At 35.9% G+C, this 15,073-nt stretch overlaps 1 protein-coding gene across 28 annotated transcripts in view; it reads left to right on the top strand.

Annotated features, from left to right (window-relative positions):
* Positions 1-15,073, top strand: part of DLG1 (discs large MAGUK scaffold protein 1) — a 465,475-nt gene that overhangs the window by 400,143 nt on the left and 50,259 nt on the right. For 13 of the 28 annotated variants that reach the window (XM_043492521.1, XM_043492519.1, XM_043492518.1 and 10 more), the window contains 2 exons: positions 3,992-4,061; positions 11,687-11,786. In XM_043492521.1, coding sequence (XP_043348456.1) covers positions 3,992-4,061; positions 11,687-11,786 — 170 coding nt within the window. Of the gene's footprint in view, positions 1-3,991; positions 4,062-11,686; positions 11,787-12,551; positions 12,586-15,073 lie in introns of all 28 variants that reach the window. The other 15 variants (XM_043492523.1, XM_038417369.2, XM_043492516.1 and 12 more) reach the window with 2 other exon arrangements.

Raw genomic sequence — 15,073 nt, 5'->3', positions numbered from 1 at the left:
TCATTAATGTTTGGAGGATTTTCTTGCCATGCTCTTTTAGGAGGAGAACATCACCAGACAGACATTTAAATTGTTTTATTTAACTAAAACAACAACATTATGTATTCTGGATTTTTTTCTTCAACAGCAAACACATAATATATTAAGAAAACAAGTATATGAATTTTTGAATTTAGTTAAACATTCAAGTTATTTAAAATCAGGTTTGTTTTTGTTCAAATTGTTTTTAACTAAAATAGTAAAATGAAATATTAAAAAAAAAATCAAATCGACTGTCAGCCAGGTGTCAACATGAGAAACTTAAAATATTGGCTTCTGCAGCTAACTCAGTCACCTTCATCTTCATTTTCCTGTTTGTTCATAATCTGGAAAAGAAAAACAAGCTTTCCTGCTTTTTCAGGTCCCAAACGATTTCTCATTTTGGAATGAATTAGTCCAAAGGAAGAAAATATTCTTTCTACACGGCAGAAGAAGCTACTGCTGGTCAAAGTGAGATTATCACTTCAACGGTCTCTGAATCCAAGTGCTAAGTGACTTTCACCAGTTCACTGATGTGACTGTCTTTAAAACATCATCATCAAACGTATATTTCTTGAATGGTTCACCCTTAGCTCTGAAGTTTATTATAGTTGGTGTTATGGAGGGATGATTGCAGGATGTCCATGTCATAGCCAGCTCCTCTTCTTCAGGAGTTAAAGTTTGACCCTGGTACCGAGTATTGAGAATATTTGCAAGAAAATGAGCTGGAGATAGTGCTTGTCCCATTTTTTTTTAATGCTTGTAATTTAATTCTGTTATTGCAGATTTCTCCTTTTAAGATCTCATTCGGTTCCTTCCAAATTTCAACGGCATCAGCAATAAAACAGCTATTTTCCTGCATTTGTTCAAGGCTACAGAAATAGGCTTCAGGGTACTCAGCATGTGTTCAACATTTCTCTTAAGCCCAATGTTGAGAACTTTGGCTGTGACAGTGTCATCTATTTTTTCACGATTTTGTTCACAAACTATCATCAGATTAGGCCAGTTCTTGATGCAGTGCTCAAAACAGTCCACTACTGAGTTCCATCGCACATCTTGTGGGAGCGTTAGCTTGGTTCCTCCCACTTTTTTCAGAGCAGCTGCTGCAAAGTGGTTGTTACGGAAGTATTTTGCAATTTCAACAACATTAGCCTTTATTTTTGGAACACTGAATTCTTTGACTAGGAGGTGCATCAAATGAACACTGCAATCGTATGTTATTAGCTTGGGACTCTCTTCTAAATAATTTCTTCTCATCTAGGATACATTTGCAGCATTGTCTTTGACCAAGCTGCATACTAGACATTTTAATTTTTTTTCACAGTTTGTTATAGCTTTTTCTGCAACTTCTTTTAAGTATTTTGCTGTGTGAGCATTTCCTGATGTATCAATTGTTTCTGTAAGGAACCGAATGCATCCGATGAAGTGAGCTGTAGCTCACGAAAGCTTATGCTCAAATGAATTTATTGGTCTCTAAGGTGCCACAAGTACTCCTTTTCTTTTCTGTAAGGAAGACATTCCCTTCTTCTGTGGTCACACAAGCACATACGACAGGATCATTGTGGACATTGCTCCACCCATCAAGACTCGGTTAACAATTTCACCTTCTAGACCTTTTGCACACTGCTCAATTTCTCTTTCATACACTTTATCCAGCAATTTGCCTGCAACATGTGGACTGTATCCTGGTCTTAATGACTGAAACATGTTAATGAAGTGTGGGTTCTCAATCATGCGGAAAGGAGAATTTGTTGCATAAACAAACCGGGCAATTTTTTCATCAGTTACCTCTTTTTGTAATCTGCTGGTTCTTATCACAAACTTATCTATGGTTGTTTCTGGATGATGATGATTTTTTTTTTTTTTTTTTTTTTGCTACAGGTGGTATACTGTGGCTATGTGACATACATGGTGTGACTGAAACACTATCATTGGCAGATAACTCTGAAACTATAGGTTTCAGAGTAGCAGCCATGTTAATCTGTATTCGCAAAAAGAAAAGGAGTACTTGTGGCACCTTAGAGACTAATACATTTATTTGAGCATAAGCTTTCGTGAGCTACAGCTCACTTCATCAGATTCATTCCACTGAATGCATCCGATGAAGTGAGCTGTAGCTCACGAAAGCTTATGCTCAAGTAAACTTGTTAGTCTCTAAGGTGCCACAAGTATTCTTTTCTTTTTTCTGAAACTATAGAAAGTGATGGTGATCTTGAAGGTGGATGGTCTACAGAATGTTGAGGATGGATTCTATATGTTGAGGATGGATTCTCCTAAACAAAATAAGTCAATGCAGTTATTTAATTATTATTACCATATTGCTTATTTAGTATTACTCATTGCATTCACTGACACGCAGTACTACTTTAAAGGTGAAATTGTAAAAGGAAGTTCTGCCTGTTTCATCTATTTATTTTTTTATCACAACTGCATCTAAAATGATAGTACCATAGAGTAACAACTACATTTTTTTGCTCAAACATGAGACTTCAAGAATAGTCCAGAAGGAAGACTGGCAGTCCTTAAGAAAGAAGTATGAAATAAAAAAATTTACCAACCTGAAGATCCTGCATGTTCAGACATGTTCCTCTCATCATCTTCAACGCAGCTTCCTCCTGAGAAGGAACATGTCTCATGATGTTGTTTCATTTGGGCAACTGGGCCTTGCATTTCTTTGTTGCGCTGTTTGCATTTTGCACACATGCCTGTCTTACCCACAGATAGAGGAACTTCATTAAAATATTCCCAAACTGGGCCTCTTTAACAGCCTGCTGCTATTACAGATTTTCCCTTCTAGTGGGAGAATGGTATGGTAGATCTCGAATCAATGAAGGCTACACTCAGAAAGACCTCAAGACTTCTGGAATATGCTGCTCAAACAGTTTCACTTTTGTTTCTACTGCCTGTCCCTCCCTTCTCACATTTATCTCCAGACTTCTTCTCCTTGTCCAGATCTATTCTACCCCCAACAATCTTGATTGAACTTTTTGAAACTTTTCACTTTTGGAGAGAGGTAAGGGATTGACTCTGTGTACACAAATTTGCAGAGGGACAATAGGGTTGAGGTCTGTTATTTCTCACGTCTCTACATTAGTTAGTTTAAAACATTTTTGCTGTTAACGAGCATGTTATCTCTGGAGACACAAATCCACAATTTGAGAACTGCAAAACTAAGCATCTCTGATGGTATCTTCTAGACTGAGCACTGAGTCCTGTTGGGTAGATAGAAAGATTAACCTAAATAATCTATACAGAAGCCCCTAGAACCCCATAAAATTGGGTCCCTAATCCATGAACTATTGGAACTCACTTACAAAACTTTTCTTAAACATTACATGAATATAGTGTGTCATACTATAGAATTAGAATTTATAATCCCTATTCCATAATGATATATCTTTGAGCTATAATGTATCTTTAGATAGGTTTTTTTCCTCAAAAAACATTTTATTAAACAAATCCGATTTATAAAAAAAATCTGATTTTTTTTTTAAATCATTGATTTTTATCTACCCTGGCTGCAGACCTGAGTTAGTCCTGGGAAGTGACAGGATGCTCTAGATTTGGGCATCAAAAGTGAAGAAAGGAAAGTGACAGTTCAGCATAGCTGTTGCTTTCCTTCATTTAGCTCTATTGCCTAGACAGAGTGCCTTAAGGAGTTTCTTTGGTTTAAACTAAAGAATAATAAGTTGTGGCCTCATAGCCAAAAGATTCTAATTTATCTCTGTCCTTATTGGATCCCTGTCATTCAGAATCTACAGTTTATTGTTTGAGAATTGAAATCAATTTTTCTCATATTGGCCTGTGCAGACTGAATATGTGTATGTGTGCACACCTCATCCCATCATGCTGCAAGCACATCTTCAACAGATTATTAGAATATGAAAGCTGTAGTATTTTATAGCATTAGGATTGGCAGTATAAGGATCATGTTGAGAGAGTAACATTTTTTTCTTTTGCATTTTTCTTTCAGGGTTGAGAAGAAAGAGCGAGCCCGCTTAAAGACAGTGAAATTTAATTCCAAAATGAGAGGAGATAAAGGGGTGAGTTTATGAAATGTTAATTACTTTTTTCATTAACATGGGTGGTAACATGTTTGAGTGGCTTATGTATGTGGATTTAACTTTCCTTATTTAATGATAACAGTTAAAAACTAAAAGATCTGTCAGAGAAAACCAGTTTATTCTAAAAAAATTTTAACAAATGGTAATTTTTAGAGCTGTCAAGTGATTAAAAAAATTGATTGTGATTAATCATACAATTAAAAAACTTATTCGTGGGATTAATTGCATTGTTAAACAATAATAGAATACCATTTATTTAAATATTTTGGGATATTTTCTCCATTTTCAAATATATTGATTTCAATTACAACACAGAATACAAAGTGCACAGTGCTCACTTTATATTTATTTTTGATTACCAGTATTTGCTCTGTAAAAAAAAAAAAGAAATAATATTTTTCAATTCACCTAATACAAGTACTGTAATGCAATCTCTTTATCATGAACGTTGAACATACAAATGTAGAATTATGTACCAAAAAACCTGCATTCAAAAATAAAACAATGTAAAATTTTAGAGCCTGCAAGTCCTCTCAGTCGTACTTCTTATTTAGCCAATCCCTCAGACAAAGAAGTTTGTTTACAATTGCAGGAGATAATGCTGCCCACTTCTTGTTTACAATGTCACCTGAAAGTGAGGACAGCATTCTCATGGCACTGTTCTAGCCGATGTCGCAAGATATTTACGTGCCAGATGCGCTAAAGATTCACATGTTCCTTCGTGCTTCAACCACCATTCCAGAAGACATGCATCCATGCTGATGACAAGTTCTACTTGATAACAAACCAAAGCAGTGCGGACCGACGCATGTTCATTTTCGTTATCTGAGTCAGATGCCACCAGGTTGATTTTCTTTTATGGTGGTTCGAGTTCTGTAGTTTCCACATGGGAGTGTTGCTCTTTTAAGACTTCTGAAAGCAAGCTCAATACCTAGTCCCTCTCAGATTTTGGAAGGCATTTCAGATTCTTAAACCTTGGGTCAAGTGCTGTAGCTATCTTTAGAAATCTCACATTGGTACCTTCTTTGCATTTCGTCATATCTCCAGTGAAAGCATTTTTAAAATGAACAACATGTGCTGGGTCATCATCCGAGATGTCTGTAACAGGAAATATATGGCAGAATGCGGGTAAAACGGAGCAGGGGACACACAATTCTGCCCCAAGGAGTTCAGTCAAATTTAATTAACAGTTATTTTTTTTAATGAGCATCATCAGCTGGAAGCATGTCCTCTGGAATGGTGGCTGAAGCATGAAGGAGCATACAGATGTTTAGTATATCTGTCACATAAATACCTTGCTACAAAAGTGCCATGCCAAATGCCTGTTCTCACTTTCAGGTGACATTGTAAATAAGAAGAGGGCAGATCATCTCCTGTAAATATAAACAAACTTATTTGTCTTAGCGATTGGCTGAACAAGAAGTAGGAGTGAGTGGACTTGTAGGCTGTGAAGTTTTTCATAAATCCACCTTTGTAAGTTGTACTTTCATGACAAAAAGATTGCACTATAGTACTTGTATGAGGTGAATTAAAAATACAATTTCTTTTGTTTATCATCTTTAGAATGCAAATATTTGTAAGCAAAAATAATATATACTTTGATTTCAATTAAAACACAGAATACAATATGTATGAAAATGTAGAAAAACATCCAAAATATTTAATAAATTTCAATTGGTAGTCTGTTATTTAACAGTGCAATTAAAACTGCGATTAATCGCGATTAATTAATTTTTTTTAATCACAATTACTTTTTTTGAGTTAGGAGTGAATGTTTTTGCTAATAATATAATATAATATAATATACAGAGAGAGCCATAAATAGAAATGGTTCTATATGGTGATAAATTAATGTCAAAAAACAATTTTTGTAGTATCTGAAAGTTATGAGTTGTTAATGTAGACCAGAGCCTTAATGGTCTCTTTTGGGGGAGAGAGTGACTTTGCTCCTTCATTTTAAAAAATGGCTACCCTATACAGTATTTTTTTTAATAATGAAGAAGTCTAAACATTTTTTGTCAGTAGGTCTGTGAGGATAATAAACCTACATTTTGAGTCACTTAAGGACTATGTGAGAGAGATTCTCATTGTCAGTTAAATGTTAACCTAGAGTTTTTGTTATTGGTTCATCAGAAACTGAAGGGTAGTTTATGCATGTCAAAGACTACTGTTTTAGAGGAAAAAATGGTAAAAAGTTCACCCTGAGGTAATATTTAGGAAACTAATATTTCACCAAATTATTACAAATGCTCAGAAAACAGAATTATAATGCGTGACCATCCAAAATAGTCTCAGGAGAAATCTGTTACTACTATTTTTAAAATAGCCTAACCTTTTTTCAAATTTTAGAATATAATTATATTCTGCAATGATTTTAATAATTTTGAGCTCTGAGTGAATCATAGAATCATAAAACTGGAAGGAACTACAAGAGGTCATGTAGTGGCAGGACTAAGTATTATCTGGACCGTCCCTGACAGGTGTTTGTCTAACCTGCTCTTAAAAACCTCCTATGATGGAGATTCCACAACCTCCCTAGACAATTTATTCCAATGCTTAACCACCCTGACAGGAAATTTTTCCTAATGTCCAACCTAAACCGCCCTTGCTGCAATTTAAACCCATTGCTTCTTGTCCTATCCTGAGAGGTTAAGAACAACAATTTTTCCTCCCTCCTCCTTGTAAAAATCTTTTATGTACTTGAAAACTGTTATCATGGCCCCTCTCAGTCTCCTCTTCTTGAGACTAAACAAACCCTACTTTTTCAATCTTCCCTCACTGATCATGTTTTCTAGACCTTTAATCATTTTTGTTGCTCTTCTCTGGACTTTCTCCAACTTGTCCACATCTTCCCTAAATACTCCAGTTTTATCGTCAAATCAAACCCAGTAAAATAAGGATTGTAACAGATGCTTCAAGATCTTCTACAACTACTGATATGCTAATAAGCATAGCTAAAATACATTTTCAGTTTAAGGACTTATCTAAATTACTAATCTGTTGACATTTTAGCCAAAATATGCTTCATAATTTTTTGGAAATAAATACACTAGTTCAAATAAATACACTGCAATCATTTTAAAAGTGGACAGAGCTAATGCAGTAATATCCAGAGTAGGCTACTGCTATAGATCCCAAAGATTTCTTTTTAATTGTGTTTACTTAGTAAATTAGATATAATCATTTCCTTTATGTGGTTTTTATAAATGCACAGAATCAAATTGAAAGGACAAGGTAATAAGTATGAATATATAGTCCTGATAAAGTAAGACTTATCTTTTAATGGACCAACTTCTGCTTTCTTTTATTACATGGTTCCTGTCAGCAGATGCAATGTGCCTTTCATGGGTATTTGTAAGCTTGGTGTACTGTCAGGCATATCTTCAACTGAGCAACCTCAAAAGAATATTGTTTAATCAGCGCTTTCAAAAGAGCAGTTTCAATAGTGCCTGTTTGGGTACCTGCTTACTAGATAATGCATGCTATGCCCATGTTACATATTGAAAGTTTTAATTAGTTGTATTAATAGTAAAATGCACCTAAATGTGTATCTGCATTTTTGCACATAATCTGTTTTAGATAGAAACAAATACCTTTATTGACTTTCTGACAGCCAAATTTAATACTGCCTTGAGACTAACTCAGATCATTGTTTATATTTTTTCAGTTCGTACATGCAAAATTACATATTGGAATATTATACCATGCCAACTGAGGGTGCAGTAATTTTTCTATATTTTGAATTTACTATTTAATTTTATAGCATTTAACATTTTGCCATTGAGCAGGTTACTTTTTTTACAGTGTTAAAGTTATACATCAATCTTCAGGTTTTTCACGTTACTTGTAACTGACATCCTCAACCTGTGATAGTCGCAAAAGGAACATTCTTAGACATTTAAATATTTGTAGTGATTGTTTTTAATTAAATTAGAATAATTTTGCAAAACATTACCATACAGCATATTCCTTGAGAAGATAATCGCATGTTTTTGTAACTTGTCTACCATAAAATTTTAAACAGTTAACTGAATTAACTATGTATTTAAATCATAGTCTTGTATGTTGACTGTAACCAAGTTTGTACACAGTCACTGTGTACTAACACAGCACCAAAAATATGCATGAAATACTGAGTGGAAAAACAAACTACGCTTGCCATTGATAGAGAACTGCATTTCTTTCTCTATAATAACATTTCCTGTTCCAAGCACTCATTAATCTTAAGCTGTTCATAGTCTTTTGCTTCAGCTGCAAATTTTAATATTTCAGTTTCTCTTTAAAATACCGTTAGTATCGCACTGTAAGACCTGGGCTTCACTAGTCGCATAGCTGAAGTTGAAGTATCTTAGTTTGACTTACCTGACCGTCCTCACGGTGGAGAGTCTACCACGGCAGCTCCCCAGTCAACTGCGCTTATTCCTCCTGCCGAGGTGGAATACAGACGTCGATTCGGAGATTGATTTATTGCGTCTAGACAAGACGCGATAAATCAATCCCCAATATATCGAGATCAGCGGGTAGTGAAGACTTAGCCTAATTGTCATGTGTGTATTTTCCCCCCAATGTAACTGCATGAAAGATATCTACCTGCAGTATTTTACATATGTATTATATTATACTTCTTTGACATTTTCAAATATCATGTATCAAGAATTCTTACTTAAAGGATTGTATGTAATGATAAAGTAAATATTGCGGCCCTAAATATAATATTGAGAGAAAACAGTAAAATGCCAATTCATTTATTCTAAGGAAAACTGAGAAACTGGAGCATGCATGATTATCATTTTTCTTGTCTATTCTTTTAATATACACATTTATCTCATTTTGCTTGTGCTGCTTCTGTTTTTAACAAATTCTTTTTTGTGTAATCTATCCATCATTTGCATTGGGTTAAAGAAATATTTATAAAATTAATGTGTCTACAACTAATAAGCAATTCTCTCTAGCCTTTATAATCATATCTTTTTTTTTAAAAAAAAATCATCTTTTGGCTACTGTTTTATTTAAAATCAGTACATTATTACTATTTATTTTGCAATGAAACTGACTCTGACCATTACACATGCAGTATATGAAATTATTGTTAAATGGTTTTAAATCAATAAAATTTACTATAGAGGAAGTCAAATCAAAGATTAGTTTTATCAAATATTTTTAAAAGGTATCTAAACAAAAATGAGTATTCTGCCAGAAGTGCATTAAAAGCACCACTGCGTTGTTCTAATTGTCAAAAATAGCTAAATCTTTCTGCCTTATTTGACTTGCACCAAAATTTTGTCAGACCTTTCCATAATGTTCTTCTTTTGAAGTTGAGACATTTTGTCTGACTTATGCTACATGGTGGCCTTTGCCCTCGTGCTGCAGTTGCATTTGTTATGTGAAACCTCCGATTATGGAAATCCATGTTACATGCTAGGTGTACGTAGTTGTGAGATCTAGGGTTAATTTCAATTTTAAGAATGATTGATGGACCTCTGTGCTGAAGTAGCAATGACTTGCTGCCATCAGTTTTGGTCCTCCTGAGCTTCAGTACCTTAGCCCAGAATCCTGCCCATACCACCTGTAGTTCATGCAAACATATGATTGGTTAGGTGCCAGTTCTCGTGGCCATATGTCAGGATGATACTTCTCACAGCTGAATACCAGTTTTGCTAGTCACTGATGCCAACCAGTTAAGAGGTTTTATGAACTTCCTAATTAATATTTTTAGTGCTGCTTTTTCCAGAACTCTCCCTTCTCTGGCAGGCCTTATTGTGCTCTACTGGTACCATATGCCTTTTTTGCACCTGGTAATATTTAAACAACAAAATACATTATTTTAACAGTGGCAGTGATGACATCAGTTCATCCTCCAGCATCTGTCATTGCTAAACAAGTCTGTGTTAAAGCAGATGGCCGGAAAGGCTGTGAACATTGTAGTAGAGTGCAAACTACATGATACACTGCAGGCATTCACTGAATAAATGCCAAGCTTATCATTGTGCTGGTTGTGCACTAGTCCTGAAAAAAGAGCACAGCAAGTCAAAGAAGCACAGTGCTGCCTGACCCCCTAATTGCTGCTATATCTCCTTCCACATGGAGTAATGGTAGGGAAGAAAAAAGCACTTTGTACATGTTTCTTCCAATAAGACTTACCTTCATCTGGATCACGTTGTGATTAAGGGAGGGTGAGTTCAAATTGGATGAAATATGATGAACAAAGCGTATTGCAGTTATGCTATAGATTCTAGAAATAACTATTAATAGAATCCTTATAGCAAGAACTGAAAATCAGTATTTTCTTTTGAAGAATTTACTTTGAAAAATGGCTCTGTAGAAATGGCATTTTGTTGCTCCATGCTTCTGGCACAGTTTCCATATCACATGTTTTTAATTTAGAAATAAACTCTGCTAACTCAGCCACCCCTTTCACATCATCACCAGTAACAGAAGTTCTGCAGGTCAGATGAAGCACATTGACTGATTATTAAACAGGTCATTACTGATACAGGGAGCAGTTGTGCACAGTAAGAAGGTTCCATTTTATTCCCTTTCCAGAATAGAACTATGCTGTAAGGATGGTAGCTTTTCATCATATTTTCAGCAGTGGACATCACCAATTTTAGTTAAATCTATGTTGCCATCTTCCACATACAGTGTTCATAATGGTGTATATTCATCTCATTTGTAAAGTTGCCTAGGATTGTAACAATAGCTTGAGCTCAAATGGAAAAAAATTGTGATTAAAAAAAATCCTCACTAAATCAGGATAAAGCATCTGAGCTGTACAAATCCTTCAGCATCAATACCAGAACTCCTAATTCTTCCTGAATACCATCCTGAGCTTTGCAATGTCTGATTTCTAAAATGTCAGTTCCACCCTAAGCCGCATCCCCACAATGCTGAAGAAAAATTAACAATCTGAACAAATGAAATAAGTAAGTGTTAAGAATGGACCTTGGCACTGGGATGTGGACTTTCCCACTGCAATGTTCATTTCTTGCCATGAATTTGTGAGGAATTACTGATGCAGAAAAATTAAGGAAAGTGCAGAGATTTTTTTTTAAAGTGATGATGAATGTTTTAAGTGAGCAAAACTATTGTTTTTTTGTAAAATTGTTGTTTTCGCTACTCTTTTTCAGGAAGTAGTATCAGCATTTAATTATTTTGCTTTCATATACATTGGCTGTCATTCAAATATTTAGTTGTGCCTTTGCAAGCAGATAATGCTGTGAATACCTGGTTACCCCTGTACTAGCTAATATCTGTGACTTCCTCCATTCTGTTTATCAAATGAGTTTTACTTTTTGATGGTTTTAGCAGCCTACTGGCTCTCACTTTTTTCTCTTCGCAAAGGATCTGAATTATGAAGCCTAAGGCCACAGATGATAAGCCATGGATACCAGCTTTCCAATTCTTTTCCAATTGCAAAATATGGAGGGGTTGAACATAACCAAAAGCCCACTCTATTTTTGATGAGCTGGGGTGATGATGTTAAATTAAAATATAAACTGCATCATGTGGTTATAGGAGTCAGCTTCCACAAAGCTGCTGGGGCTGGGCCTTTGTACACACAGACATTAGACACCCTTTGTTTTGCCCCTCCTTCTCTTCTTCAGCAGTCATTCAATGACAAGCGTAAAAAGAACCTCTTTTCCCGAAAATTTCCCTTCTACAAGAACAAGGACCAGAGTGAGCAAGAAACCAGTGATATTGACCGTAAGTACGTGGAATCCAATGGAGAGAAAAACATACACACACCGAAGGGCCTGCTAGCTTCCTGTAGGGTGTTACCTTGGAGACAGTTTCAAGAGCTGCAACAGGTTAATGGAACTCAAACAATGTGAATGACAAAACAGCCTTTTAAATCAATAAATTGATTCATGTGCTGTTACAGTACATCCTAACTGTTCTTGGAATCCAAGAGCAACCTTGTTCATAGTGAACTGGATGGGACTGTGGGATCATGATTGTGTGTGTAATTGGAGGTGATAACTAAGTTCTGTTACTCTGTTAATTTTACCTTATCAATAACTTCATAAGGAGAGTGCACTGCTGTAAAACTGTTAGATTATAAATGAACTATAACCAGTCACTTTAGACTCATTCTTTGAATTTGTTCTATTTTAATCTTTAATTTTAATACTGTCCTAATTTTAAGGGTGTTTCTTTAATTCTTTATTGCCTTCATTGGAAAAAAATATTTTTGAAACAAATCTTATTTTTACAATAAAAATAAAGTTGATTGTTCAGATCTTACCTACTATAAGATCCCTCTGCCTTTGCATCAGTGATAACACTTCAGCTGCTAGCCATTTTAAATCCTAGGAGCTGACTGTGAAAAAAATTTCTGTAGATCTATGTCTCCCTGTAATGTTCTTGAAACTGTCTCTTATCGTAGCGCCAGTTTTATACATTACTGACAGTTATTTTTTTTTTTGTGATTATCTTTTTATTGCTTGCCCTCTGGGGACTACTCTACAGGAGATCCCTGACGACATGGGATCAAAAGGCCTGAGTAAGTGATCAAAATACTCCCAAGTAATATTTAACCTCCATCTGTAAACTTAATTTTTATAGATCCCATTTTAAGACTGGTGGTATTGCTCTGCGGACATAAGGAGGTTAATTATTTCAAAGTGTTTTATAGAATTTTCTTAATTTGTAACATTCTTGGGTTTTATCTTTTAAGATCTTCCTACTTCATTTAATTCAGGTGACAATAACTTTTTATTTTTGGTTTAGAAGCTTACCCAAAGATACTGTATGTCATAGATAATAACTGCTCTCTCTGAACTAATTAATGTATCTTTTCTCGTACATCATTTTATATTGGTTTTACCATTAATTTTTTTTTAAAAATACAGTATTCTACAGTTATGAGCCACACCATTGCAATAATGCTTATTTGCTTCAGTTCTTTAATTATTATTGTAGAATATCGTATTTTTAATGGCTGCTACTGCTAAAATGCCTTTACATATTTTAAAATTAGCAGCAGTAAAAATAGCTTCATTTTCTCTTACATGATAGAAAATGCATTTTGGCAGAGATAAGATGGGGAGGAGGTTCTATCTGATCTATTTTGGCTCTTATGTGTTACTCGCATAAGAATACTGATCATACAGTAAGAAGGTCATTATTAGGCACATGTCCTGTATAAGTATCACTTTCAGTTCCTACAAAGCCATGTCTGTTTTATTACATGAAGAATAATAGCACTGGGGATGCTAAATAAGTAATGCTGGATTAGTAATAGCCATGTTTTGAATAATTTAGTTCGTAATTTAAATTACAGCAAGTTTTAAAAACTACCAATTACTTTAGTAGACCTATCTGTGTGTAATTGTCTGGGTGTTCAGGCAGCGTTAGCATGATAATCCAGCAAAGGATAAAATTTGCGGGTAAAGTTAAAATTTAGTAGCTTAGTTTTAAAATATTGGTGATCAAGGCACAGAAATTATCTCATACTTCTGGATTGGTAAGGCTCTGAGGCCATAGACAAAACATTCTGGTGAGTACTAACTTTCTATTCTACCAACCTATTAGAATTCTTTGAGGGGGTCAACAAACATGTGGACACGGGTGATCCAGTGGATATAGTGAACTTGGACATTCAGAAAGTCTTTAACAAGGTTCTTCACCAAACGCTCTTAAGCAAAGTAAGCAGTCATGGGATAAGAGGGAAGGTCCTCTCTTGGATCATTAACTGGTTAAAAGATAGGAATAAATGGTTAGTTTTCAGATTAGCGAGAGGTAAATAGCAGAGTCCCCCAAGGATTTGGACTTGCACCAGTGTTGTTCAACATATTCATGAATAAGGCTGCGATCCTTTCACGGAGGTTGCAGAAGTCATGAATTCCGTGACTTTCTGCGACCTCCATGACTTCTACAGTGGCTAGTGCGGCTGACTTCAGGGCCACCTGAGCAGCTGAGGGTGCAGCTGGTCCTGGGGACCGCCCAAGCAGCAGCCCCGGGGAGCATCTTAGCAGTGGTCCCTGGGGCAACCACACTGGCCGCTGCTTGGGTGGCCCCAGGCAGCTGGCTCCAGGGACTGCCAGAACAGCAGCTGGTGTGGCTGGCTCCGGGGAAGACCAGAGCAGCGGTTCTGGGGGTGCCCTGGGGATCGCCAAAATAGCAGCGGTCCTGGGGCAGCAGCACGGGGCACCTAGAGGCCGGCCGGAGAGCGGTCCCCAGGAGTAGCGGCTGGTGGTCAGTCAACTCCCAGCACTGGAGCAGGGGGTCTCTGGAGCAGCAGGACCCCAGAAGTAGAGATTTAGTCAGGGGTATTTTTGGTTAGAGTCATGGACAGGTCACAGGCCATGAATTTTTACTTATTGCCTATGACCTGTCCATGACTTACCAAAAATACCCATGATTAAATTTTAGGCTTATTCATAAATGATCTGAAAAAGGGGATAAACATTTAGGTGGTAAAGTTTGCAGATGATACTATTACTGAAGATAGTTAAGTCCAAAGCTGACTGTGGGTGACTGGTCAACAGAATGGCAGATGAAATTCAATGTTGATAAATGCAAAGTAATGCACATTGGAAAACATAATCCCAACTATACCTACAAAATATTGGGGTCTAAAATAGCTGTTACCACACAAGAAACAGATCTTGTAGTCATTGTGGATAGTTCTATGTGCAGCAGCATTCAAAAAAGCTACCAGAATGTTAGGAACCATTAGGAAAAGGATATATAATGAGAATAAGAATAATAATGCTACTATATAAATCCATGGTACGCCCACTCTTTGAATACTGTTTGCAGTTCTGGTTGCCCAATCTCCAAAAAGATATATTAGAATTGGAAAAAATACAGAGAACAGTAACAAATATGTTTAGGAGTATGAAACAGCTTCCATATGAGGAGAGATTAGAAAAACTGGAACTTTTCAGTTTAGGAGATGACTAAGGCGGGGATGGGGTATGATAGAGGTCTATAAAATCATGAATAGTATGGAAAAGTGAATAGCGAAGTGTTACTTACCCCTTCAC

This window comes from Dermochelys coriacea, chromosome 9, assembly GCF_009764565.3.
Source record: "Dermochelys coriacea isolate rDerCor1 chromosome 9, rDerCor1.pri.v4, whole genome shotgun sequence".
Taxonomy (NCBI): domain Eukaryota; kingdom Metazoa; phylum Chordata; order Testudines; family Dermochelyidae; genus Dermochelys; species Dermochelys coriacea.
Note: the sequence above shows the minus strand (reverse complement) of the source record. Positions and strands in the feature narration are given on the sequence as shown.